Source organism: Podarcis bocagei (assembly GCF_964188305.1).
Source record: "Podarcis bocagei genome assembly, chromosome: 10".
Lineage (NCBI taxonomy): Eukaryota > Metazoa > Chordata > Lepidosauria > Squamata > Lacertidae > Podarcis > Podarcis bocagei.
This window is the reverse complement of record NC_138135.1, coordinates 27,227,451-27,255,142: the sequence shown is the minus strand read 5'-3', so window position 1 is coordinate 27,255,142 and position 27,692 is coordinate 27,227,451. Positions and strand designations below refer to the sequence as shown.

Sequence of the window (27,692 nt, the reverse complement as noted above, 5' to 3'; positions counted from 1 at the left end):
GGTGGGGCCCTAATTCCCGAATGCATTTCTTCTGAACAAATACTTAAAAGTATACTTTCGGGTGTTTCCAGACTGTTTTGCAGGAAGGATTCAAGTGCATACTGGAACTTTAGTTTTGCATTGTTACAGTGGGCTAAACAATTCTGTCACTCTAGTGCAACAGATTCACTTTAAAGAAGAACCTGGCATTTTGCAGTTTGGAAAGTGATGAGGAAATGCATTGAAAAGTGTGTGACAAACAAATTAATACCAGGAAGACCAACACCCAACAAACAAATCAGAATAAATGCAAACTAATGTTCATTGTTGTGTAACTGGCCACAAACAAGTTGGAACAAATGTTCAGTAAACATAACCTCTGCATAAGCTTTGTGCAAGAAAATCAAGATCAATACTAAAAAAAAGATATTTAGAGGTGACCTTTGCTTAAGTGCCAGTGAAATCAACTAATCAACATCAAGTGTACAGTTATCTACATGGGAAGCAAAGCCACTGTAAAGTAAATCCTTTTAATTCAAATACACTAATTAAGGTGTTAGTTGCAAGAATTATTCAGCTAATGCTTAGAGCTCTATTATAAGATTGGGAGGGGAGGAATAATCAGCCTCTGTTTTGAAAGCCACTGTTCTGTTTTGTCTCAACAGTGTCTGCACAGAAGTACTCAGTGAATTATTTGTTTGCCCTGCTCTTTGGATAACAGTTGTTAATTTAGGGCTACTGCAAATGTGGCATTCATCCTATATTGGTAATACCTCTGTACAAAGTGCCAGAGAGGGAGGTGACCTGTCAGATAAATTTTAAGTGAGACTTTTCTATTGCCACTTGATAAATAAGAAGGGGAGGTGGTGAGGCAGAGTTCAAGGACTTGTGTGGTTTGCAGAGTTGGCAGGAGGCATCTAGACCACATCATGCTCCTGAATGTTTTGTTTAGAATATAGCTTGCTTTGACCAAACCCAATCTGATATCAAACCATGGAGAATTTGTTAGTCCTAAATTGATCCCAAGTCTCTCCAGTGCAAGTTCAGCATTAAAGATGGAAAGATCTGTCAGCTTCTGTTCTCTCCGTTGCTTATTTTTCCAGTCTTAAATTCAGTTCTCCACATTTTTGAAGCAATTTGAAATTTAGTTTTCTTTAAATCCTCATCCTTCAGCATTTTAATGCAAATTTCTCCTAATAAACATATGTTTGTATGTAGTTTTGACTAATGTTACATTTTGGTAAGCATTTTCCCTAATACAATGCATTCTTGTATGATATTTTCATTAATATGCACATTTCTATTCCCATTTAATGCACATTTTACCCCTATATATGTGTGTGCACTTTTGTAAACATAGGCATTGTAAAATATCTGAATTTTGTAAATGTTGAAGGGTTCCTTGTTTCTGTTCTCTGGAACATGCAAATGTGATAGGTTTGACTTTAAATGCAAACTGACTTGACTTTCTCCCCTTTCCCTGTTCAGCACCGTTGTATCACATGAGGCTTATTCTCAATCTGAAGAGGCTATTTGTCAGTCATGTAAGAGGTGGGCACACTGAGATATGAATCTACCATGTTAAATGGCAGGTGTAGAATGACTACCTGTTTGCTTGAAAAAGTATGCCTCTCTAAAAAGAATGAGGAGCAATGAGGCCTTCAACAGAGTGCATTGTTGGTTGTGAAATTTTTACTCTAAACCAGTGGTGGGGAATCTGTGGCCCTACCTAAGTTGCTGGACTACAACTCCCATCATCCCTGGGAATTTCAGAAATAGACTGGAAAGAGAAGCTGCTGAATTACAACTCATCACCAAACTTAAAACCATGAAAAGACCTGGGCTGAACAAAGACATTGGATTCTTATCTCACTATACATAACTAAACCATTTCTCACCTTCCCACCCCTTGCCTTTTCCTGTAAGACCTATTACAGTCGTTAAGAGTCGTCAAGAGGCTCTCTCAGCTATCTGCCTATCTCCCATTCCCACCACCCTTCTGAGTAACACCCCTCCCCACCTTCTCACTATATAGAAGGATCTGGCAACTTCTGTTTCAGTGTATCTGAAGAAGTGTGCATGCACACGAAAGCTCATACCAAGAACTAACTTAGTTGGTCTTTAAGGTGCTACTGGAAGGAATTTTTTTATTTTGACTATGGCAGACCAACACGGCTACCTATCTACTACTGGTGCATAATTTCAATTAAGGTGTAAAATTTACTAATATAAGTTCTCCAGGGTTAAAGTGACAGCCACTGGCAGCCTCATTACTGTGATCCCACAGGACACAGTAAGTGTGTTCTTGAGGATACAGCACCGTATTACTAATCGGCTGGAGCTGAGAGTGAATTGTTTGACAATAATTAGCATCCCAAAATCTACTATACTGATGCTAAAACACAAAATTTAATTAAGTTGTAAGGACTAGAGAGCCTCAAAGTTAGACCCATTGAGAGTAAAATGTTAGTGATTCTCTGAAAAATAATATAATGCTTATTTTAGTATATCTTTATTATAAAAACCTTTGCAGAGCTTGGAAGATTTTGTAAAGTGAATTACTCACCAGTGGATGGCACTTTCCATTTTGTTCTGAACAAGAGTTTATCAGTTCACATTCATATCCATTTCCTCGAAATCCCTCCTTACATTCACAATCATTCTGTATTGCAGGGGGAATATGAAATAAAATTATTCACTTGAACTGTTCACTCCTATGCAACCTCTGTCAATAAAAGTTTAAAATGAAGCCATGCTAGGCTCCTTTGGGTGGAAGGATGGGATAAAAATTTAATAAATAACCTAACCTAACATAAAGTGCAATAGTGCCTGTTCAGTAGATGATGCTTGAAGTCAACTCTGGGCATCATCTTTAAAATCCTAGACAGTTTAGAACCAGGGTACCTAAACAACCACCACATCCCCCGTGAGCTTTCTGTGCACTCAGGCAATCAGGGCAGCTCCTTGTCTCTGTTTGGCCACTGTCAGATGCCAGGTTGGTGGGTATGTGAGAATCAGGGCATAGTAACTCACCAATTCTGGAACATCCTTCCCCAAGAGATCCACCTGGTCCCCTTGAGTATGGTGTTTGCAAATTATTTATTGTCAATGAATCTATGGGCTTGGTTGATTTCTGGATTGTGTGTTTAAAAAACACTTGATGGTTTAAGATTACTTTTAACAACCTAACAAATGTGATGTTAAAGACAGGCTCAGTAAACAATTTGGCAACCGGAAGCTTGGGGAATCAGAATGAAGAATAATAGCCATGAGTCATGGTTTTTGAACATCTCGGCTGCAGAACATTTTGGAAGGTGAATGCTGAAAACCCAGAGGTGTTTCTGTTTTTGAACACGCCTCAGAAGTCAAGCGGCTTCCGAGGTGTGTTTCTCAATTTTCCCCATCGAACTTGCTGGCAGCCCTTTGATCCTTGGTTTTTGAATGTTTTGGAAGTCAAACGGACTTCCAGAATGGATTATGTTTGAAAACCGAGATTCCACTAAAATAAAAATATCAGGGCCAACCCAGCCATTAGGCAGGGTGAGGCCTCTGCCTTAGGTAGCAGAAGCGCCTGAGGCAGCACCCTGCGGGTGCCCCACCTGCCCCACCACTTCCTCTAGTGCTGGAGAAGTGGACCCAACATTGGCCCCGATCTGGGGCGAGATCTGTGCAAGATCTCCCTCCAGATAGGTGCAATCTTGCCAGAAACTGGTGCCGATGGTGTCACTGCTTCTCCGTCAGCACCAGATGCAGGAGGGGGCATGGTGGCAGCAGCAGAGTGAGTAGTGGAGGCAGCGGTGGCAACAGCAGTGGCAGGTGGGGTGGTGGAGGAAGTGGTGGCCACAGTGGCAGGACGGCATTGAATATATGCGCTAATGAACGAGCTAATAACTGCATGTCAATGGATTGCATTATTACCGCAAAACTCAAGAACAAGTTTATTAACTATTGAGCTCATTGGCTGCCGTTGCTGTTGCTACCACATAGAGAAAGATTACAGAAGATTCGCACAGTGCAGAAGTTAAGGAAGAGGCAGTTTTAACTCACCTGACCAGGACCTATATATAGGCAAGTAGCATTACTATGACAGCCTCCAAAATTTGGCAACAGGCAGTTGTTGATTTCTGAACAGTCTTTGCCATTTCCTGTCCATCCTGGCTGGCACACACACTCATGGGTCCCAGGGCCAGTCTTAACACATTCTGCCTGCAGGTATAGGACATATCAGAGTTACAGCCTGTGCATTGTAATGTGGGAAGGACAGAGTTCAGGGGAGGATTCTGCATGTTTATTTTAGTAATATAGACCAATGTGGACAGGTGAATATTTCACCCACAATTTCTGCGGCCTAAATCTAATTACAGTGGTGCCTCACAAGACGAAATTAATCCGTTCCGCTAGTCTCTTCGTCTTGCGGTTTTTTCGTCTTGCAAAGCACAGCTATTAGCGGCTTAGCGGCTATTAGCGGCTTAGCGGCTATTAATGGCTTAGCGGCTATTAACGGCTTAGCGGCTTTAAGAAAAAGGAAACAAACTCGCAAGAACTCGCAAGACATTTCATCTTGCGAAGCAAGCCCATAGGGAAATTCGTCTTGCGGAACGACTCAAAAAGTCTTGCGAGGCATTCGTCTTGCGGGGCACCACTGTATTTCTGTAGTGATAAATGCAAAGACTTCATCAACATTTCACTTACAATTTAGCACATTTATTTTTAGAACATAATATGAAACCTGTTTGGTCAATGGACCAACTGGGTAGCAGTTTATCTGGGAAAGACATTTACTTATGAGAGATGTTCTTAATTTGGATAATTAAACTCAGAATTTAAATATGTTAAGATATGCCAAGGAATTTTGTACTTACATTAGCATTGCAGCTGTGTGGAATTAAATTAGCACAAGGATCTACTTCGCTGCAAATTATTCCATCTCCTTCGTATCCTGGCTTACAAATGCAGCTAAAATTTGCATCAAAGCATGTGAAATTAATAGTCGTGACAGTTGTAAAACGAAGCCAAAATTATGTTTCTATCACAACGGGCAGCAGATCTGTATGACCACAGGCAGAGATCTTTCCTAACCCTAGAAACACTGGAAGCTGCCTTATATTGAGTCAGAGCAGTGGTCCATCTAGCTCAGTATTGCCTACGCTGACAGACAGTGGCTCTCTAATATACTGGTAATAATTAATAATTAATAATAATAATAATAATAATAATAATAATACCCTGTCCATCTGGCTGGGTTTCCCCAGCCACTCTGGGCGGCTCCCAACAGAATATTAAAAACATGATAAAACATCAAACATTAAAAACTTCCCTAAACAAGGCTGACTTCAGATGTCTGCTAAAAGTCAGATACAGTGGTACCTCAGGTTAAGTACTTAATTCGTTCCGGAGGTCCGTTCTTAACCTGAAACTGTTCTTAACCTGAAGCACCACTTTAGCTCATGGGGCCTCTTGCTGCTGCTGGGCCGCCGGAGAACGATTTCTGTTCTCATCCTGAAGCAAAGTTCTTAACCCGAGGTACTATTTCTGGGTTAGCGGAGTCTGTAACCTGAAGCGTATGTAACCTGAAGTGTATGTAACCCGAGGTACCACTGTAGTTGTTTATTTCCTTGACATCTGATGGGAGGGCGTTCCACAGGGAGGGTGCCACTACCGAGAAGGCCCTCTGCCTGGCTCCCTGTAACCTCACTTCTCGCAGTGAGGGAACCACCAGAAGGCCCTCGGAGTGGGACCTCAGTGTCCGGGCTGAACGATGGGGTTGGAGACGCTCCTTCAGGTATCTCTAAAGTTGCAGATTGGCTATGCCAGGGATTGAACCTGGTATTTTCTGCATGCAAGGCAAATGCTTTGCCACTGCTGCCGAATATTCTTTAACTGTAGGTTCCATTTGAATCCTGGCCTGTCTGTATGTGTGAAGCACATGTTCTGTCACCAGTGACGGCCCTTGATTGATTCTCCAGTTAAAAATCTTAAGTAGTTCAACTGGAAAGGGGCGGGTGGTATTCAAATTTGTTTTACTCAGAGCATTTATAAAAATGAATTGGCAAACCAACAGGGACAGTTGAGGCCAGGAAGATGCAGAATGCACCACATTCACTCACATAGAGGATGACAGGTGGGGAGATGTGTGCCGACACATACTCCTTATAGTTCCCCGAGTGGTATAAAAATGATCGGTATAATGGACCTACCTCATAGCACCATTGGTAAACTGGCAATCGGCGTGTGCATGGCAGAACTGAAGAAAAGTCCCGCATGGAAACACCTGTGTGTCACATAATTTTCCAGCATATCCACTTTTGCATGAACCAGCAAGGCAGATCCCATCACTGTCTATTTGGTTGTCACACTTACCATAAACACACATACATTCTGTGGAAGGATGGGGGAAATAAATGTCAGTGAGAGGAATATATATATATATAGAGAGAGAGAGAGAGAGAGAGAGATCAGGCCCATTTAAAAAAGGTAACATATGTGCTGTTGTTGCAAATAAAATCTCAGCTGGTCTTTCATTTTCCCATTTTTCTTTTTTTTAGCAATAAACAATGAAATAAAATTAGAAGAGACTGTTAGAATATTCTAATTGTCATGACCCCAGATGCCAGGAGTGACCAAGACACCAAGTCAGAGGCTACTGTGTTATCAGTTAAGAAACTGGACTGGGTACCTGGACTTGGCTCTGACGCTGGTGATCATGGGCAGTGATGGGGCAAAAATTAGACTGTTAACAGTTAAAGGTAAATCTACAAATCCACACTTTCTAAAACCACATGCAAACTGAAACTCAGGTGCCCTTCAAAATTCACACTTCGTTGAACTTTGTGATGCAGTTTTCCAGCCAAGTAATGTGTACAAAAATGCACATACTAAAGCGTGCATGAAATGCATATATAACAGACAAAAATGTATTATATTAAGGAAAATTGGTTTGCAAAAATGTGTACATTAGGCAAAATTGCATACAAAAAATTTGTTTAACAAAAGAAAATCACACTAAAATGCTGATGAATTGCCATGAGAATCTTTTTTTTTTAACGGACAACTGAATCTAAGATTGGAAAAATGAGAAACTGAGAGAAATGAAAATGACAGATCCATTCATCCCTATCTGTGAACTAGAGGCTGGCAGGCAAGATCCCACTGAACAAGATCCCACAGTACCAGGCCCATAGAAACTGAGCCAGGCCCCTCACTGATGCTTTCCCCTGGGCACAAAGAACTAAGGACCTCTCAGTTCAGCTGCACAGGGAGCACATCAGGCAGGAGTTTGTGGAACTCAGAAGTGCTTGTCTTCAGGTCAAAGGCTTTCTTTGCCATGAAATTTGACTAAGGCTTTAAATATCCAGGGAAGAGAGAAACTGCGGTGCTTACTTTTGTCACAGTGTGGTCCATATTTGTTTGGGTTTGAACAGAACTGGCAATGTGATCCTTCAAATTTCCTATCACAAACACAAGTTCCATTCCCTTTCATGCCATCCATACACTGCAAAGTGGAACAAACATATTTGAAATTATACATTGAAATTCACATGTAAATATATCAGAATGGTATTTCTGTTGGGAAAATGTGTCTTACACCTTCCTACAAGGTGCCAGTTCCCTCTGTCATTTCCAGAGCCACTTTAAACACCCAGATGGAGTCCAAAGAGAAAAGCAATCTACTGATAAGAACTAAACAAAACAGTGTATCATTTGAGAAGAAAGGAACAGAGATGCTTTGTATTTCTCAGTTCATGCCTTACACATAGCAGGGAGACAGTCAACCAAACATACAGAGGAGAAACTCTCACAGGGTTACATAGCCGATCAGAATACTTGCTACCTCAGCAAACATCATGCCATTCTTCCTGGTTGGTAAGCAACACCTCCACCCATCTCCCACTTGGTTTTTTACTATACCACTAACAGAATTATCGCTTAATTTACAAACTGAATGTTCCCTGCTGTTTTACTTTCAACGCCTCTGACTATTTGTTAGTAAGAAGCAGACAGATGGGGTCTGACTAGGGGCAAAGTGAGGTTGGTGGGGCAGTGCTCCATTAGCCCTCACTGTGTGATCCAACCCCTCACTCCATTAACCTGAGGTTTAAAAGCTAGACATTTTGAACAGTGGTCCAGGGTGCACAACATAGCCTATTCTATGATGCTAAGAATGTGAGCTTACTTACGGTCCTCAGCTTGTGATACATGAAGTGATATAAATTTACTTTGGTGCATGATGCAGATGGTGAAGCATCACTACTATGCATTCAGTTTTCCTTTTGGTGTGGGCATTTTTTCATGCAACACCTCATGCCCTACATGAAAACTGACCCTGTCATGAATCAAGCAGGTATGCTGAAAAACGCCAAAGTCAACTGACATCTCAACAAAACCAAACGGTTTCATATGCCTATTTACTAGACTTCAGCAAAGCAAATGGAGACCGGTTGACACTGAAAATATTTGTTTCTTTTACCTGTCCATTTCCTGAGCAGGGATTGGAAAAGCCACCAGGGCACTGACTGCAATCTGGGCCAAAGAATCCTTTGCAACACTTTGGCTCCTGCAAAATAAGCAAACATTTCCTCATGACAAAAGAAAAAGGAGCAGCACACAAATTTCTTAAGAGCAAGCCCATGCAGATTGGGGGAGGTGTGAGCTGGGTACACTTGCCCCAGGCATTGGAGGACTAAGCCAGCTGGGGGCCACCACCGGAGGCCTGCCAGATTCACACTGTCATGCCAAGAATGCTCCGTGTCTCCCAGCCACCCTGGGCTCCAGGCAAGCTTTGAACAGGCCTGGGCATTCATTGAGAGTACAAGAAGGTTGTAGCACTGTTTGTAATATCTGCTATACCTTTCTTGTGCTGTATTAGCTTTCTCTTGCCTACTGCATAGGAACACAGCCAGCTGCTGTGCCAGGCCAATGGTCCATCAACCTCAGCCCACACTGACTGGCAGCAGCTCTCCAAGGTTTAAGACATCTGAAGGCAGCCCTGTTTAGGGAAGCTTTTAATGTTTGATGCATTACGGTATTTTAATATTTTGTTGGAAGCTGCCCAGAGTGGCTGGGGAAGTATAAATGGGCGGGGTATGTATGTATGTATGTATAAATAAATAAATAAATAAAAATAAAAATAAAAATAAAAATAAAAATAAAAATAAAAATAAAAATAAAAATAAAAATAAATAAAAATAAAAATAAAAATAAAAATAAAAATAAAAATTAAAATTAAAATTAAAATTAAAATTAAAATTAAAATTAAAATTAAATAATAATAGGGACAGCCCTACCTGGAACTGTTGGGGATTGAACCTGGGTCATTCTGCATGCAAGCTAGATGCCCTACAACTGAGATACAGTCTTTGCTATGGTCTTCCCTAATGCTTTTTGCTACTGCTCTTGGGTCTCCTTAATGGCTCCATAATGGCTCCTGGATCTGTCCTGCTGTTGTACTCACTAGACGCATTTGTGAAAATAGATACCGTATATACTCAGAATGTTTTTGTATGCATGATGTCTGGGGGTTTTTATGTGCTTTATTACCTAAGTCTTCAAGAAGCGAATACAAAAAAATTGAAGATGTTCTATTAGTTGTGGCAAAATGTCATGTAGACCACTGTTGTACAGTAGTAAGTAGTTGCTGGTGCTATCAGCAGTTTTATAGGAAGCTAAGAACAGAAATGTCATTTGCATCTCTCACCTTTTTTGTTACATTGCAGTATTTAGCACACCCATATCTGAGAAAGGTCTGTTCGTGGTAAATGCATCGATTCCTTGTGAAAGCCTAGAGTATTAAAAAAAATATCCACACATTAAAACAAACCACCCATAACCAACACTGTGCTCTATGGAAAGCAAACAATGATGTTAATTTTGCTGGAGAGCAGATTGCATTCATAATACGCTGCTTGTTTTTATTCTTTTTATAATAACACAAATGCTGTTAATACATTTTACCGAAATGCATGTAGAAGGAAATCTTTTGTTGTTTATAAATTTATTTGGTGATTGGACAGATAATAAGTTTACTTACAACAGGTTTTGAATTTTCTGGACAACTATTCCTGTGTAGTGCTGGGCATTTTCCACAGGTACCCTGAAACAAACGGAACAATTATAGTTTATGAAGGTACAGTTTTGCCTCACAAAGTAGAATTACCGGTAGGTTTTTACGTGAGTTCCAATTATCACAAAGGGCTCCTGTGTTTGCAGAAAGGAATATGTAGGCCAATTAGCTCCCTCTGTTGGGCTGGCATGGACTGGGAATTAGGTGCAAAGGAATTCTATACATCAGGGGTAGCCAACATGGTGCCCTCCATATATTTGCTGGACTACAACTCCCATCATCCCTCTCCATTGGCTATGCTGCCTAGGGCTGATGGGAGATGGAGTGCAACAACATCCATTGACTAGCTCTGCTAGAGCAGTTATTAGATACTGCCTTTTACTGTTTTGTTATGAAGAGTCTTACCATCTTAATCTCAATTCTCTCTTCATCACATCTGTGGGGCAGAATTGGGATTATGGAAGGTGGTATGAGAACACCAGAAAATGTGTAAATTCGGCCATTTTTTGCAGCAATGTCTGCATCTTCTATAGGTTTGCCATTCACCAGGATTTGTCCCTGCATAAATAAGAGTTATTTATTTTGATATTAGATGCTAGTACTTCAAAATGTTTTCACTGCATTATTTGACAATATCATGCATCCTTGCTTCTGTATTTGTTTGCATTCTTCATAATCAGGACCTCTTACAGCTGTTGTTTTAATCCAACTAAACAGTTTCTTGGTATTTCAAAGCAGTTACATGAATAAGTGGAATAAAAAGAAGGCTTAATTTGTAAATCTGTGTGAAGGTTTAATCTGAGCCAGGGCTTGGCAGTGCTCCAGTCCAGAATCTTTTTTGTGTGTGTGTGTGTGTGGGGGGAAATTTATCTCCCATACCAGGTATTATCAGTAACATATTTTTGCCTATATTTTTTCATATATATTTAATTATCCTTGCAGTACGTCTAGAGAGAGTGTGCTTCTGAGTGAGCATTTCATGTGCAGACAAAGTGAGTTTCCTTAGCCAAAGCCACACCAAAGAATAATGTATCTATAGCCAAGGACACAACATCATGTTCAGATAATGAGCAGCCAAGTAGACTCCTCCTCTGGTTTAATGGCATTGCAAGGTCAAAAGAAAAGGCCCTATACTAGAGCAATATTCTTACACTCCACTCACAGTCTTTCATAAATCCTTATACAGTGGTACCTCTGGTTAAGAACTTAATTCGTTCTGGAGGTCCATTCTTAACCTGAGGTACCACTTTAGATAATGGGGTCTCCCACTGCCGTCACGCCGCTGCATTTCTGTTCTCATCCTGAGGTAAAGTTCTTAACCTGAGGTACTACTTCCGGGTTAGCGGAGTCTGTAACGTGAAGCATTTGTAACCTGAAGCATTTGTAACCCGAGGTACCTCTGTATCTCTCACAAATCTTCAAAGAATCTCCAACATCCAGCCCCATATATTTTTGTCTCAAAGAACAGCCCCCAAGGACAAAACTGCAGTATCACTATGAAGGAGAGGCCCCCTTTTCGTTCATATACCTCAAACAGCCCCATATATAATTGTTTACATGTTAAGTGCTGACTGTAAGACCTCAAGGTGTCACATCGCTTTCAGAAATATTCCAGATTCAGTCTGTTGAAATAAGAACTGCTATTTGAGACAACTCTCAGAGGAATAAATAGATGTGGAAATAATATCCGTGTAACAAATACATTAATGTACATTTAGCAGCAGTGTGTAACTCAGAGTATTGTGAGTATTGCTGCCGCTGCTCCACATTAACAACAGTCAAGGGTTGTACTCATAACACAATGGCTAATTTCCACAAGGTATTAAACATTACAATGGTGATATCAGCAGCGTGTGTGGAAAATTTGCTTTGATGTTTCAGTTTTATGTAATGACTGTAAAATCTGTTTCGGCTTGTACACGTACACCCACCACTTGATGGCTACAGTTATTAAGTGATGAGTTGCATGTGTAAATAAACCATCTGACATCAGACACCACAGACAGAACTTTCATATCATCTCACATCCTCTTAAACACAACCATTTTCAACAGAGTCAGGCAAATGGGTTCAACTCGTGAGCTGAAGAAGCAACATGAAAGGATGAGAGAACAGGTCTTGTTGCTAGAAGTACAATGGCAGAGATCATTCAGCAAGTGACTTGAGGGGTTACTTCTGTTATTGGTTTGAATGGCAGCAGACTCTGAACGGCTTGAGGTTTTGGTCAGCTGGGAGTTAGCTGTCAGTGAGGAAGATAGCAGAGATTTGACAGTTGGAGGCCTGAAATTTGACAATTGGAGGCTTTACTCTGGAAAGCAGGAGTTAGCTGTTGTTAACTGTGTGTTAAAAAGTCCACTCCTTTTAGAATTCAGAAAACAAAATTTGACTGGATTAAACAGGAAAACAAAATGAATAAATAAGAACTGGCCTTTCTTGTACTTACACTATTGGTGACGTTAAAATAGATGAACTGTTGCGCCATAGTCTGGATGTGCCCTATTGAGATAAGGCTGGCTACCTCCAGCTATAGGGAAGAAAAAATAATTCATTCCCCCCCCCCAGCCAAATATTACAATAGGAGTCTTTTTTAAAATTGAATAGAAAATAATTAGCAAATAGTATTCAAAAAGGAGTCCATGAAAGTATAATGACACTTAAAGGGGTGCACTCACTAGTGCAAGACATTTTGGCGCCTGAAGTGAACCACAAAATGGTGCCAGCCCTCCCCAACGAGGAAGAATGGATGAGTGAAGATCTAAATCAGGAACAAGGTGGGAAATAAAGATCTACATCGGGATCTGCCACCCCTGTGGATTCTGCCACCTGAGGCAGTCACCTCACCTTGCCTCATGAGTGGGCCAGCCCTGCTTCAGATCATTATAGAAACCGCCCCCCTTACTTCTTTTGTGGGTACTGGGACATAAGGATTTCAGTAAGTTATGAGAGGCATCATAGATTTCAGTAGTGAGAAGTAACAAGTGTACTATAATAAGGTAATATCAAATCTAGCACAGACATCAATTGCACTAACCTGGGTGTGAGGAACAATGTGATACTGAACTAGCTCGCGAAGCTTTCGTGAACCCTGTACAAATAAAGAATGAGCCACATTTATCTGAACAAGCATCCTGCATGGGCATAGCCAGGGCTTTTGTTGGAGGGGGGCATAACCAACATGACTGGTCAGTTAGTTAAGTATTTCTATCATTTTACTTGATGAAGGGGAGGGAGCAGCTGCCCCATGCCCCCTTTGGCTATGCCCATGGCATCATGCAATATTTTCTTTTTCATGCCGACCAAAGAAGCGAAATCTAATTTGAGCTGTGAGAAGATGCAAAGCACAATGGCATTCTCAAGCCACTGGTCTTCTTTGCTCATTTGCTCTCCCCCTCTGACCCCAGTGGAGGCGCTGCAGCTTCCAGAGAAGAGAAACAGCAGCCACTGTTCACTGGCTCAGTTTGGTCAGAGGCGGCTTTAGGGTGGTGTGACCCTTAAGGTCGCACAAGGCTGCAGGGGGCGCCAAAACAATATTCAAAAACAGAGACCACTAGGCCGAGGAGTGACACAGGGTGCCACTGAAATTTGAGAGCCCAAAGCCCACTGCCAGTTTGGTGCTGGGGTAGGTACACTTGCCTGGTGACCCCACAAAGCCTGGCATGGGATCCGCCATAGAAATCCAAACCAGTAAGTATATTAGGCCAAGACCATTCACATAAGTAAAAGGGTAATTATGAAAAAAGAAAAAAATGTATATTTTTGTCTGATATTTTGTGGCAAAACAAAGCAACTGACCAGAGAGTAAATTTCCCTCCTATGCTTAGGATTCTTCTGGAAATCAGCTTTTATTAAGACAACCTGGATGTCTGCTTTTAATCAAAGCATGATATTCAATAGGTGTTTCATGGCCTCGAGTCCTATTCACATCCTTACAGATGTAGTCATTACAACTAAATATAAGGTCTTCTATACAGCCATTGTGGTACCCCCCATAAGTTGTTGAACTTCCCACCAGTTCCCAAAATCCCTTACTATGCAACCCGGAGCTGCTGTGAGTTGGTGTCCAACAACATCTGTAGAGTACTGCATTGGCTATCCTTTTCCTGATTAAATCAACTTGTGGCAGACAAGTTATGCTAGTGGTAAGGAAAGATCCAGCAGCTGATTGAACAATGGCATGCAAATAGCCAGTAATGCTGTGTGTCATTCTGGGTGGGGGATGTATACATTTTCTATATTCAAGCTGACCATTGGTTGTGTCCTAGTGGATACTGTTACTACATAAGAATGAATGCCCGTATGTGTTATTTAAAGACTTATACCTTACTTGACAACAGGTAGTCCAGTTCTCCATCTTTCAAGCTCTTCCAAGCATCGTTGGTTGGAATGAAAATTGTATTAGGTCCTGGATGTATATCTAACATTGGTCCCACAACGCTGTTCTATTTTAGAAAGAGTGAGTAGAAGGGAACAGCAGTTTATATGTTTTTTTGGTTTTTTTGCAAAATGAAAATCTGTAAATTTGTGGTTGTTTTTTTTGTTTAAGTCTTACCTCTAGTATGGATCTAAATCTGCTGTATCTCACTTTGCCCAGAAGCAATGCCATTATAGATCTCTAAGAAGACAGAAATAGAGTCATCCTACTTTGAATATCAACGGTAACCGAGTGCATCAATTATTATTGTATATGATACAAATTATTATTTGTATAAAAAGAATGTAGAGACCTTTGCAAGGCCAGTGGCGGATGTTGGCACCAAAAATTCCAGTGGTGCCCTGTGCAACACCAAAACCCAGTGCCCCCCCCGCAACCTCTCGCTTTCCATTGGATGTCATATTTCCTGTGCCCCAGAAGCTCAGTGCCCGGTGCAATTGCACTGGTAATGCTCGCCTAGATCTGCCTTTGGCATGGCTTTATATGAATGACACTGCACAACAGTGCTCAGCAGGAAGGAGTGGCAGAAGATGTACTCTGTATGCATAAAGTTCCTAATTCAGTCCCTGGCTTTTTCTGAGAGGTATGAAAAAGATGCATGCCTGGGTGGAACACTAAATTGTGGTTAATCCAAAACAGAAACAGGAGCTTACAATTTCCCCGTGGCAACAACAGACAACAGGAGAAGGGAGTGCATAAGTCTTGAGGACTGCTGCTGCTGACCACATAATGCTGAACCATAGTTTAGCATTAAGTTCAAGCTGGACAAGTATCCCTTAGTCTGACCTCACCAGAGGCCTAGTTTTATAGGGTTGTTTCAAAGTTTTATGCATGAAAAAAATCTCTCAGGGCATTTAAAGTACTATATAAATACTACTATTCTCCAGCTTTATTGCACAGTAGGCATCTGTTGCAAGAAATGTTTAAATTCATAGGTAAAATCGTGGTTCTAAACTGTTATAGTTACTTGCCTGTATTTGACCTCACCTCTTTATCACTTTCAAAGCTCGGTTCCATATTGTCCAGGGCTCTATCAACAATGTGTACAATTCCATTGGAAGCGACAATATCTGCTTGTAATATTTTCACTTTCTTCTTCCCTCCCTGTAATCTTATTCTAAGTAGATTGTCCTAGAAAGGCCCAGAAAATAAATATAGGATTATTTTATCTAACAAGGCACACACTGCTTATGTAATAATAATAGTAGTAGTAGTAGTAGTAATAAAAAACATGAGCTGCTATATAAATTGTATGATATTCAGCACTCAAATCTCATTTGACATCAGGCAGGCATCTGAAATAAAATCTAGAACAGGGTAGCCAACATGCTGCTGTCCAGATTCTGGCAGACTGCAAGCCCCATCAGCCCCAACCAGTATGGCCAGTGGTCAACAATGATGGAAGCTGTAGTCTGCCAACATCTGGAGAGCACCACATTGGCTTACCAGGTACAAGCACACAGTGTTCAAGAAGAGGTACAGTCAATATACTAGTTGTACGACCCATAGGAACTGGGCTATGGACTACTGCATTTGTGCAGGGCTGATGTCAGCACTAGGCATCCTTGGGCAGCTGCCAATGGACTAGAAACCGTGAGAAATTAGAAGGGCAGACAGACCCAGCTCCCCAGCACTGCATGGGCCACTGTCACTGCAGCCAGGGAAGCCCACCAGAGGATACTTTGCCCAAGGCCCCTTTATGGCAAGGACTGTGGCTCAGCAGTACAGCATCTGCTTTGCGTGTAAAACTTCTGAAACACTGGAGAGCTGCTGTTGGTCAGAGTAGACAATACTGAGGTAGCTAGACCAAATGGTCTGACTTGGTATAAGGCAGCTTCCTATATTCCTATATTATACCTGAAGCCTACCTGAGGAATGGCTAAGGGAGCTGGGCATGTTTAGCCTGGAGAAGAGGAGGTTAAGGGGTGATATGATAGCCATGTTCAAATATATAAAAGGATGTCACATAGAGGAGGGAGAAAGGTTGTTTTCTGCTGCTCCAGAGAAGCGGACACGGAGCAATGGATCTAAACTACAAGAAAGAAGATTCCACCTAAACATTAGGAAGAACTTCCTGACAGTAAGAGCTGTTCGACAGTGGAATTTGCTGCCAAGGAGTGTGGTGGAGTCTCCTTCTTTGGAGGTCTTTAAGCAGAGGCTTGACAACCATATGTCAGGAGTGCTCTGATGGTGTTTCCTGCTTGGCAGGGGGTTGGACTCGATGGCCCTTGTGGTGTCTTCCAACTCTATGATTCTACTCTGCATTTGCATCATACTGTGTTATAGCATCAGTTCAACATGCCATGACTTTGGATTGTCATTTGATCCTTTAAAAAACAACAACAACCAGACCTTTAAGTTTAATAAACTTACACAACGAGCAAAAGAAACCTTTTGTTGATAGGGAATGTATTGATGCAGAAAAGTTAGCACCTCTGGGAGCTGAATAACTAGCTTTGGCTGTCTTATAAAACATTGCTGTATTCTAAATCTGTTGTTTCACCATTTTAAATGGATTTTTATTTGCATTTGATACTGGTTTTGCTGTTGCTGTATTAAGGCTTGCTGCAAACCATTTTGGGGGCCATAAGTAGTAGAAAAATGGAGTATGAAATTTATATGTATCATTGTATATCCTGTTTTCCACTACAATGTCCACAAAGTACCTTCCAGTAAGAACACAGTGAAACTGAAATAAAAGGTTAAAGCACAACTTTAAAAAAAACAACAGCAATAAGCCAAAGTAGTTCACACACAAAACAGTTAAAACTCTGCCAAACAAACCCAATATCAATTTTGCACTTGCTAGTGAAATAGCAGTAATAAAGTGAAAACCATACCTTACCTTTTCATCATTTAATATGACCCCTGGTTTGCCAGTGAGAGTATAAACTGTACTTGTACTATTCAACCCATTCAGATCCAGCTGACCAGCAAGTATGTGGAGCTTCACAAAATACTGGGCACTCTCTTTATTAGAAAGAATGTCTTTAACCTGGAAGATTAGCAAAATGAAGTGAAATGATATTATATAGGCTTCTAATACAAATAATTCTCAATAATGTGGAAAAGGCACCCTAAAAAATTGAAAGGGAGGTAAAAGACTGTATCTAGAGAACATGTGATTTCCAAGTGCTGGAGAGACCAAACTATGGGGTTAGTAACACATAGGCCGATTGAAATCAATGTGAAAAGTTAGTCATGGTGACAGGATTTCCAAGTCCTACTGATTTCAACGGGACCAAAAGTGACACATTTAGGCTGCAATCGTAGCTTGCCTGGGAGTAAACCGCATTGAATTCAGTGGGATTTACTTCTGACTACACATGATGCGGGTGGCGCTGTGGGTTAAACCACAGAGCCTAGGGCTTGCTGATCAGAAGGTCGGTGGTTCGAATCCCCACAATGGGGTAAGCTCCCATTGCTCGGTCTCAGTGTCAGGAGTGCGTGCAGGAGCCAGGCCCTGTGACCAGTAGGGCTTTGCAGGACTGGGGCCTTCCTAAGTTTGTTCTGGAGAGGCAAGGTGCGGCCGCACAGGTGAGGCCACTTGGTAACTCACAGCACCTGGTGGCAAGAGCCGGGAAGGGATATAAGGTCAGCATTTCCCTTTGGCTCTTTGCCACAGCAACATATTTCCTGCCTTGCTGTGTTTGGCTTTTTGCTTCCTGATTCTTGGACCTCAGCTTCTCGACTCCTTGCTTCTTGACCCTCAGACCCTTGACTTCGTGACTCCTTGCTTCTTGACCCTCAGACCCTTGACTTTGTGACTCCCTGCTTCCTGACCTTCGGACCCCTGGCTTCTGGACTCTCGTTCCTGCTCCCACCCCGCCATCTTGCCCCCAGTGCTGAGGTCCTCAGCTGGGACTTTGATCGCCTGTAGACCGGACCGTGACACCCAGCTCCTGCCAACCTAGCAGTTCAAAAGCACGCAGTGCAAGTAGATAAATAGGTACTGCTCTGGCGGGAAGGTAAACAGCGTTTCCGTGTGCTGCTCTGGTTCGCCAGAAGCGGCTTAGTCATGCTGGCCACATGACCCGGAAGCTGTACGCCGGCTCCCTCGGCCAATAAAGCGAGATGAGCGCCGCAACCCCAGAGTCAGACACGACTGGACCTAATGGTCAGGGGTCCCTTTGCCTTTAGGCTTGCAGTCTTAGTCTGGGCCCAAAGCAGTGAAAACAGAAAAAAATTAAACGGTAACATCTTTTTCCTAACGACAGAGGCGCAAGGAAGCATTCTTCTATTCCCAGGTTCTTGTACAAAACAAAAAAGCATTCTGTTCTACAGTAGTAAAAAAAAAAAAAAATCTAAACATTTGCAAAATGTTGAATGAACAAAGCTGACAGGTTACCAGGGATGTCATTGGCACTAACCAATAGGTGAGTACAATACAGACCACAATAACAAGAGCTACAGCTCAAGCTAGCTAGAAAATTGTGCTGGCCAACCACAAAATAATGTGCTTCACCCAAAATGATATACAAGCTGAGCAACAGATTTTGGATTGCAGCCATAGTATTAATCATACTCAGAGAAGACCTCTGAAAATTAATGGACATGACTAATTTAGGTACATTAATTTCAGCAGGCCTATTCAAAATATAACTTAGTTGAGCACGACCCTTTGGCTTGACTACAACTATTAAGTAACACACTGAATCAGTTTAAGGCTGCATATAATTGCTACCCAATAGGGCCAAGAACAAATTGCATTTTATTGCGGATATGCTCAGAACTTAAAATATTATGTCATACCATTTCTTCACCAACCTGGTGCCCTCCAGGCATTTTGGATTGCAACTTCCATCAAGTCCTGCTGACATGGCAATAGTGGCTGAGGCTGATGGGAGTTGCTGTCCAAAACGTCTGCAGGGCATCATATTGATGAAAGGTGCTGTAGAACTAAACAAATATTTATCGTTTTTAAAGTATGCCATTTTTGAGCACGACACTTACATTTACCCCTTTGAACCCCTTGTTTGTTGGAACAAGAACTGTAAACGGTCCCAAAGTATTCAGCGGCCATTCGTAGGTATTTTCTTACGAGGAAAACAGAAAAATGGAACAAAGGAATGAATACTGTAAAATGAATTCTGTATAAGTATTTTTTATGTATTTTTTTAAAAAAAATGCATAGAATAAACAGATACAACTTTAAGTAATGTATCAGAAGAGTACAACCAATTATTAACATTTAAAAAAATAGAGGCCTATAGCCAGGGTCGGCTCATCCTGTTTTGCCACCTGAGGTGAAATTTGCTCATGGGCCTCCAAGAGGTAATTGTGTTTATTCTGAAACAGATAAAATGTTCGTTTTTGACCATCTGAATTTTGTAGGAGTTGATACTACAGCTTTGGAAACTGTGTAAACACAACAGCTAACTATAGGGGATGGATTTCTTGCTATCTCCCATCAGCAGTTTCCTCTCCTGTCCTTATCCATCCTGTTTCCTCCACAAGTTTACAATCTTCCTCCTCCCATTCCGTGTGTGTGTGTGTGTGTGTGTGTGTGTGTGTGTGAAGTTAACAGTCCTTTATGCTAAGATAATGCATGTACTTCCCAGCAATGGCATGATGTAAACTCTAAGCATCCCATTTAGGTACTTTCTGTTCTGAAACTCAGTGGTAGAATGTATGTTTTGCATTCCCTGGTATTTCTTGGTTCAGAGGTTCTTGGAACTACAGTTCTCAGGACTCTTTGGGAGAAGTAATATGTTTTAATGTGCACTGGGTGCACTTTAAATAAATAGTATGGCTGTATCTTTGGATTAGGGACGCGGGTGGCGCTGTGGGTTAAACCGCAGAGCCTAGGACTTGCCAATCAGAAGGTCAGCGGTTCGAATCCCCGCAACGGGGTGAGCTCCCGTTGCTCGGTCCCTGCTCCTGCCAACCTAGCAGTTCAAAGGCACGTCAAAGTGCAAGTAGATAAATAGGTACTGCTCCAGCGGGAAGGTAAACGGCGTTTCCGTGCGCTGCTCTGGTTCGCCAGATGTGGCTTAGTCATGCTGGCCACATGACCCGGAAGCTGTACACCGGCTGCCTCGGCCAATAAAGCGAGATGAGCGTTGTAACCCCAGAGTCGGTCACGACTGGACCTAATGGACAGGGGTTCCTTTACCTTTTATCTCTGGATTGCATAGGTTGAGGGGCTGATGGATAGGCCCACAGAGTAGGCCTATCTGGAGACAAATATAAGGATAAGAGCATATCCTTGTATCACATGAATACCTATCCTGATTTAGAACTGGTGTTCTTTCAAAAGACCAGGAGGGAATAGCTAGGAAGAACTCTTCAAGATCACTTGAGTCCATCTGGGTCTCAAATATTTCTCATTTGTGAGTCTTCGGACAGTTGCAACATACCCCTACTAGCTAAGTTTTGAAATCCAGCCTCCTTGGTTGAATGTATCTACATACCAAAGAGTTCTATAGCAGAAATTAGTTTTCCTTGCCACTGCCCTCCAGGTTTGGTGTTTATGTCTCTAATCTGGTCCATGATGTTTCCGTGGCAAATATATCCATCACCTTCATAACCCTTTTGGCATGTACATCTGAGCAAAAAAGCAACAGGTATTGCCGTTTAGCAGAAGAAGAAACAAACATGAGTAACAGCATTTATAAATAAACAATATCATACTGAATTATTATTATTATTTACATAGGTCATGATGCAAAGAACTGTTTGCGGCCAGTGTAATGGCTTGTGCAGACACAGGGGGCTTGCTGATTTTTCTTACAGACCCATAAAACATCATAGGCTGCATATGCACCATACATGTAAAGCATATTGAAAGCAAATGTCTTCCCCCAAACAATTCTGGGAACTGTAGTTTGTTATGGATCCTGGAAGTTGTAGGTCTATGAGAGTTAAACAATAGTTCCCAGGACTCTATGGGTGAAGTAATGTGCTTTCAATGTACGATGTGTACGCAATCACAAACTGCTTTTGATCCTCTCTTCAGTTTCAAAACTCTGTTGTCATACAGCATGAGACTTTCATTGGAAGAGAAACTCTTGTCTGAAGATTTGTAAGATGAAACTGCTATATCAGGTTGAGTAATATAAAATTTTAGGTAACTCTGTAACAAGGATAAGAAACAAAGCCAAATGTAAAGATGCAAAGTTTAATTTTGTAAACCATCAGATGGGAGGGAGGGAAGTCATTAGGCTCAGATGAGACAAAGAGATAAAATAAGAGGGTATGATGTTATGTAATGTGATTATATGTAAAACCAATAAAAATCATTAAAAAAGAAAAAGAAGAATAGGAACTCTTGTCAGCAATCTACCTGCTTCAGAAAGTCTAGAAGGCACAGAAAATCATTCAAAGTGGAATATAGCAACACAATGCAGCAGAGACACAATGTGATCCAACAGATGCAATGTCTCTGAAATAAAAGGCACATCAGCAACAAAAAGCAGCGAGTCAGTTTGGATGTAACATTTCTAGCTCTGTTAACCATAGTATATGAAGCCAGGAATGAACAAAGAACTTTAAGGTGGTTTACCAACTAGGATATCAGGATCTGATATGTGTCTGTCCTGAGCAGATGACAGCCCTGCTAAGATGTAGGACAATCCAAGTAATGTAAAAATAATAGTAATAATAAATGCCTAGCTTTAGCTAGATTGTTGTTTGGTATGTAAATAATACAGAGGAAATGCGGACACGGAACGCTTTGCCACACGAAGGGTATAAACATCTTGCTCTCCCATCCATTCCACCTGGAATTTATTTTTGCATAAAACCTCACTTTTGCAGTTTCAATCTTGATAAACAGCCCAATGAGAGAACAGCAGACATCTCAGAAAGACACCAGGAGATAAACGACTTACTGAGTTTGTCCTGGTGCAGCCATTGTGCATTCGGCATATTTATGGCAGGGGTTACGAGTTGCACAGATATCCGTTATACTGCACCCAAGTCCAGGTACAAACTTTCTGAAATGTTCTTTGCATTCGCAGTGGGACTAAATTGGGAGAAACAAAGAATGTTTTATCAGTCTTTTCTTTTTAAAAAGCATTTCTTTTTAATTATCTCTCTTGTTACCACTGCCTTTCCCATTCCTCCTCTTTTGTTCTTTGTTGCTATTTCCTCTCCTACACCCATTGTGCTGCCCCTGTTGAAATGTAAATGGCAAGCTTCTGACTGTCTGGACTGGGAGGCTCTGGAGAAAAGTTCTCAAGCAGCAACTATTCCAAGGAGGATTCATTCTTGCTCCTCAGTATTTCTGAAGAACAGGCCCCTGGCCCTGGATCCTGCAGCCTCTCCACTGACCTGAACTGATGGAAGTTACTGTTACCACCAGATTCTGAGGACTCAGCTTCACAGGGGCGGTGCATCCAATTTCGACACTTGAGGCAAAATGTGAACCTTGCCATTCCTGTCAGCACCATACCTGCTGCTGCTGCCACTGCTTGCGGCATTTGCTGTTGGCCGAGAACCACTGCCAACACCAGTGCCAATTTCAGGCAATATCACAAAGATTTTGGGTGAAACGAGTTTCTCAAGATGTGCTTCTCAGGGGCAAAAAATATATACAATATATTCTAAAATGTCATGTGTGCAAAACCTAAAGGGCATTGCTGCAATGAAGTGTGAAGGTGGTGGTCCAGTCAGAAAACCTGACCCTATGAAAATTTTGTGGAAGTAAGGTCTTTGCGAGAGAGAGGCTGAAAAGGGAATGCTTAAAGTCATTCCATGGTGCTCAAAGTCTTTTCCTAATGTGCTGCTATGTTTGTAATTTTTCTGGGATATTATTGTTTTATATTTTATTGTAATTTTTCATTTTCATCAATATATACGTACACATATTGAATTATTCTGTAAACCGCCTGGAGACTGTCTTATAAGCAGTATATAAATATATGGAATAAATAAATAAAGCAGAATGATGTGGGCAGGAGATGGTAGAATACTGTGGTGGTAGAATGGAACCTCACTGGAGAGAAACCACAATTATAAAATCATCTTTAAAATACCGTATTTTTCGCCCCATAAGACGCACTTTTTCCCCTCCAAAAATGAAGGGGAAATCGGGGTGCGTCTTATGGGGCAAATGCCTGCAAGCCTCGCGCGCCCGGCAGGAGGTCCCATCGGGTGCGCGAGGCTTGGGGCGGCAGCCTGTCGCCCGAAGCACGGGGAGCCCTCTGGAGGGCTCCCCCTGCTTCCGGCGAGTGTCTGCAAGCCTCGCGCACCCGGCAGGAGGTCCCACCGGGTGCGCGAGGCTTGGGGCGGCAGCGGACTGCTTGCCCGCACCTAGAAGCTTGGGGCGCGCTGAGCTCAGCACGCCCCAAGCTTCTAGGTGCGCGCAAGCAGTCCGCTGCCGCCCCAAGCCTCGCGCACCCAGCGGGACCTCCTGCCGGGTGCGGGAGGCTTGGGGCGGCAGTGGACTGCTTGCCGGGATGCAGAAGCTTGGCGCGCGCTGAGCTCAGCACGCCCCAAGCTTCTAGGGGCGCGCAAGCAGTCCGCTGCCGCCCCAAGCCTTGCGCACCCGGCGGGACCTCCTGCCGGGTGCGGGAGGCTTGGGGCGGCAGCGGACTGCTTGCCGGGATGCAGAAGCTTGGCGCGCGCTGAGCTCAGCACGCCCCAAGCTTCTAGGGGCGCGCAAGCAGTCCGCTGCCGCCCCAAGCCTTGCGCACCCGGCGGGACCTCCTGCCGGGTGCGGGAGGCTTGGGGCGGCAGTGGACTGCTTGCCGGGATGCAGAAGCTTGGCGCGCGCTGAGCTCAGCACGCCCCAAGCTTCTAGGGGCGCGCAAGCAGTCCGCTGCCGCCCCAAGCCTTGCGCACCCGGCGGGACCTCCTGCCGGGTGCGGGAGGCTTGGGGCGGCAGCGGACTGCTTGCCGGGATGCAGAAGCTTGGCGCGCGCTGAGCTCAGCACGCCCCAAGCTTCTAGGGGCGCGCAAGCAGTCCGCTGCCGCCCCAAGCCTTGCGCACCCGGCGGGACCTCCTGCCGGGTGCGCGAGGCTGGGGGCGGCAGCGGACTGCTTGCCGGCATGCAGAAGCTTGGCGCGCGCTGAGCTCAGCAAGCCCCAAGCTTCTAGGTGCGCGCAAGCAGTCCGCTGCCGCCCCAAGCCTCGCGCACCCAGCGGGACCTCCTGCCGGGTGCGGGAGACTTGGGGCGGCAGCGGACTGCTTGCCGGCACGCAGAAGCTTGGGGCGCGCTGACCTCAGCTTGCCCCAAGCTTCTGGATTAGCGCAGGGGTCCGCTAGCCCTGGGAGAGGCGCCCGGCTCTCCCACGCTAGCGGAGACCTTGCCGGCACGCAGAAGCTTGGGGCGCGCTGAGCTCCGCACGCCCCAAGCTCCTGGTGTAGCGCAGCGCACCTGGGGGGGGAAATAAAAATTTTTTCCTTTATTTCCCCCCCTAAAATCTAGGTGCGTCTTATGGGCCGGTGCGTCTTATGGGGCGAAAAATACGGTAATAATAATGAAAAGCAGCCACCAGAGACTGCCAGTATTTGGAGAACCAGCTCAGTGAAGTGTGTCTGCACTTAACCCTTTCCCCAAAAATTTGGTCAACATTTATTTCAGAGTTGCACTTACCTTTCCAGGGCCATCATATTTGCAGACAGTAGACTCGGTGGGGCAATCCCCAAAGTTTGTCTGGCAAGGATCTATTGGTATGCAAACTTCGCCATCTCCCGTGTAACCATATTGGCATGTACATTTGTGATGATTGGGTCCAAGGTAGAGGCAATCGGCATGAGGATCACAAACCTGCTTTGAGCATGGGTTGATGGCTTGGGGGTTGCAGAAAACAGTGAAGTAAATAAAGACCAGAAATGAATAAGAAACAAGCATGGATTGTTTTCATTTTTACACAACAACAAAAGACCTGGAAAGGAAGTGAATAATAGGAGTTTCTTTGCCACTTGATTGGATGATACCGACAATGATTTACCAAGAAGGATGGATGCCCTCAGTTTTGGGTGGGGGGCAATTGAGGGTGAAGAGCAAAGGCTCCTCCCTTGCCACAAAACAACAGAAGCTGGCCACAGAGCCATCTTATTCAGCACTGTTGCTGACTGGCTAGAAACCCCAATTCAGGCTTCCTCAAACTTGGCCCTCCAGAAGTTTTTGGCCTACAACTCCCACGATCCCTAGCTAGCAGGACCAGTGGTTAGGGATGATGGGAATTGTAGTCTCAAAAACATCTGGAAGGCCGAGTTTGAGGAAGCCTGCCCCAAGTGATGTAAGCAGTCAATACCCAATTACTTACTCAGGTTTGACTGAGATGCCCCATATTCCAGAACTCTCTCTTAACCATTACCAGTAAGGGGGAAAAGAAGTTTCTCTTTTCCCCTTGATTGTCTGACCGACAAACCAGATGACACACCAGAGAGCCACCTCCCCATCAGCCACTGCAGGCTACACTCACAACACAAGGAGCTATCATTTGGTAACTGGCCATCATCCATATTAATTCTTTTTCTCTAAAAATTATGCAGGAGTCGGCCGATTGACCAACGCTGTGAAACAATGTGCATTACTAAAGTGTGTGAAAACGCAGCTTCATTTGTGCTGAAATTAAAATGACCTCACCTGCCTGCATTTGCTGTGTTTCAAATGTTTTAAACCTGCCCAGTTACTTACGTTCACACTGTTTGCCATCTCCTTCATAGTTGGGAAGGCATTTGCATTCCATTTGGCTTTCATCTGGACTGGAGACGGAGCACCTGGAGTTTTCTGGGCAGCGCAAGGCTTGGCATTCAGGGATTGCTAGGACAGAAAGAGGCCCGTTAATTATATGGGTTCAAACATCTTCTCAAGTTATATACAGAAGTCTTAATTACGCTGTGGCCAAAGCCAGGAAGCGAGACAACGTACAACTGATACAGAGCGCTCTGCACTGCATAACATCTCCACCTACTCCGTAACTTTCTCACCTGTCATATGCTGCTGCTACAATTGTCATACTAGTGGCAATAGTGGTGAAAAACTGTTGGCATGTACAGTTTTCGAGAAGCGCAGCCCACCTGCATGATGCACTTGTTGTAATCTGATCCTTTGAATGGTTTATTGTTCGTTGTCACTATATGTCAGGGGCTAGACTGAGGAGGAATGGTGGGGGCCACCCCTCTTCCTGCTGCACTTCCCAGAGAAGAGGGAGACAGTATAGATTTAGAACAGTGGTTTGCAGAAGGTAACAGTTCAGAGGCTGCAGAAGGGAGAAGCTAGGAAATATTGGGAGAGGAGCAGGAGGAAGAAGAAGCACCAGAGGAGAAAGAGCTGACAGACTTAGTGTCTTTGGAAAGCATGCCAGACTCCCTTCTCCCAGGTCCCAGCGAGCATTGAGAGTAGGAGAACGGAAGGCTCAGAGGCAGAAGGACAGATCAGCCGGCACAGGGATGACGTATGATAGGAGAGGTGGAGGGGTGGGACTTTACTCGGAGCAACGCCATTATTGGAATGGAGAGGCACTTTTCAAAGCCTCTCTCTGTGAATATTGATTAAAGGACTTGGTAAGAACTCTTCTTGTTATCTATGTGTACTTCTTGGCTGCCCACCGGGGGAGGAATTGGATTCCCTGAGGCATGACACTATACAAGTTGAACTGTTCATTAATTTGGGCCACCCTAGCTGCCGTAATTAGACTGCCATCTACGTATGCTCATCTCGTATGCTCAGGAACAGAAGTGTGTCACTTACGTTGGTCACAGCTAGGACCTTTGTATCCAGACAAACATGTGCATTTTCCATCTCCAGTTATCCCACTGTTGCATATTCCATGAATGCAGCTGCATACTAGGAGCAGGAATGAAGCCTTTAGAGCAGTTGGCAATATTTTAGCTACACATTTAAGACTACAGATATTTCAATGCAAAAGTTAATAGGATCACGGGGCTCTGTGTGGAGGACAAATTTATGACCACAGAATACGGCTTGCTACTTCCCAACCCAGCCTCACTATGATTTGCTCATGGTACACAGGTTGTGTGAAGGCCCGCTATTGTCCAGATACAGTGGTGGTTAAATACGCAACTGCTTACCCATTGTTAAAATTACTTGGCAATGTCCCTAGAAACCTTCAAGCCCCATGGCAGGAAGCAGAGGCTGCCAGAAAGGAGCATAAAGGCATATCCTGAATGTTCTACTGTTCATTATATACTTTTCAGCAGTGTCAGCAACACTCCTAGATCATTGTTATGAATAATTCTGACAGCATTGCTTTCCCAGAATGCTTATATAATTTATCCTCAGAGCAACTCTGGGAGGTAGGTTA

The 27,692-nt window shown here is 43.3% G+C and overlaps 1 protein-coding gene across 2 annotated transcripts in view; it reads right to left on the bottom strand.

Moving 5' to 3' along the window:
* Window positions 1-27,692, bottom strand: part of STAB2 (stabilin 2) — an 88,648-nt gene that overhangs the window by 50,931 nt on the left and 10,025 nt on the right. For both annotated transcript variants that reach the window (XM_081212212.1, XM_081212211.1), the window contains exons 6-26: window positions 27,119-27,214; window positions 26,063-26,188; window positions 25,013-25,209; window positions 22,304-22,437; window positions 20,885-21,018; window positions 19,425-19,507; window positions 17,317-17,466; window positions 15,459-15,602; window positions 14,589-14,651; window positions 14,359-14,478; window positions 13,071-13,124; window positions 12,483-12,563; window positions 10,445-10,597; window positions 10,007-10,069; window positions 9,674-9,757; window positions 8,447-8,533; window positions 7,360-7,471; window positions 6,177-6,357; window positions 4,842-4,935; window positions 4,027-4,185; window positions 2,546-2,641 (exon numbers count right to left, since the gene is read on the bottom strand). In XM_081212212.1, the coding sequence (XP_081068338.1) occupies window positions 2,546-2,641; window positions 4,027-4,185; window positions 4,842-4,935; window positions 6,177-6,357; window positions 7,360-7,471; window positions 8,447-8,533; window positions 9,674-9,757; window positions 10,007-10,069; window positions 10,445-10,597; window positions 12,483-12,563; window positions 13,071-13,124; window positions 14,359-14,478; window positions 14,589-14,651; window positions 15,459-15,602; window positions 17,317-17,466; window positions 19,425-19,507; window positions 20,885-21,018; window positions 22,304-22,437; window positions 25,013-25,209; window positions 26,063-26,188; window positions 27,119-27,214 (2,411 nt within the window). The remainder of the gene's footprint in view (window positions 1-2,545; window positions 2,642-4,026; window positions 4,186-4,841; window positions 4,936-6,176; window positions 6,358-7,359; window positions 7,472-8,446; window positions 8,534-9,673; window positions 9,758-10,006; window positions 10,070-10,444; window positions 10,598-12,482; window positions 12,564-13,070; window positions 13,125-14,358; window positions 14,479-14,588; window positions 14,652-15,458; window positions 15,603-17,316; window positions 17,467-19,424; window positions 19,508-20,884; window positions 21,019-22,303; window positions 22,438-25,012; window positions 25,210-26,062; window positions 26,189-27,118; window positions 27,215-27,692) is intronic.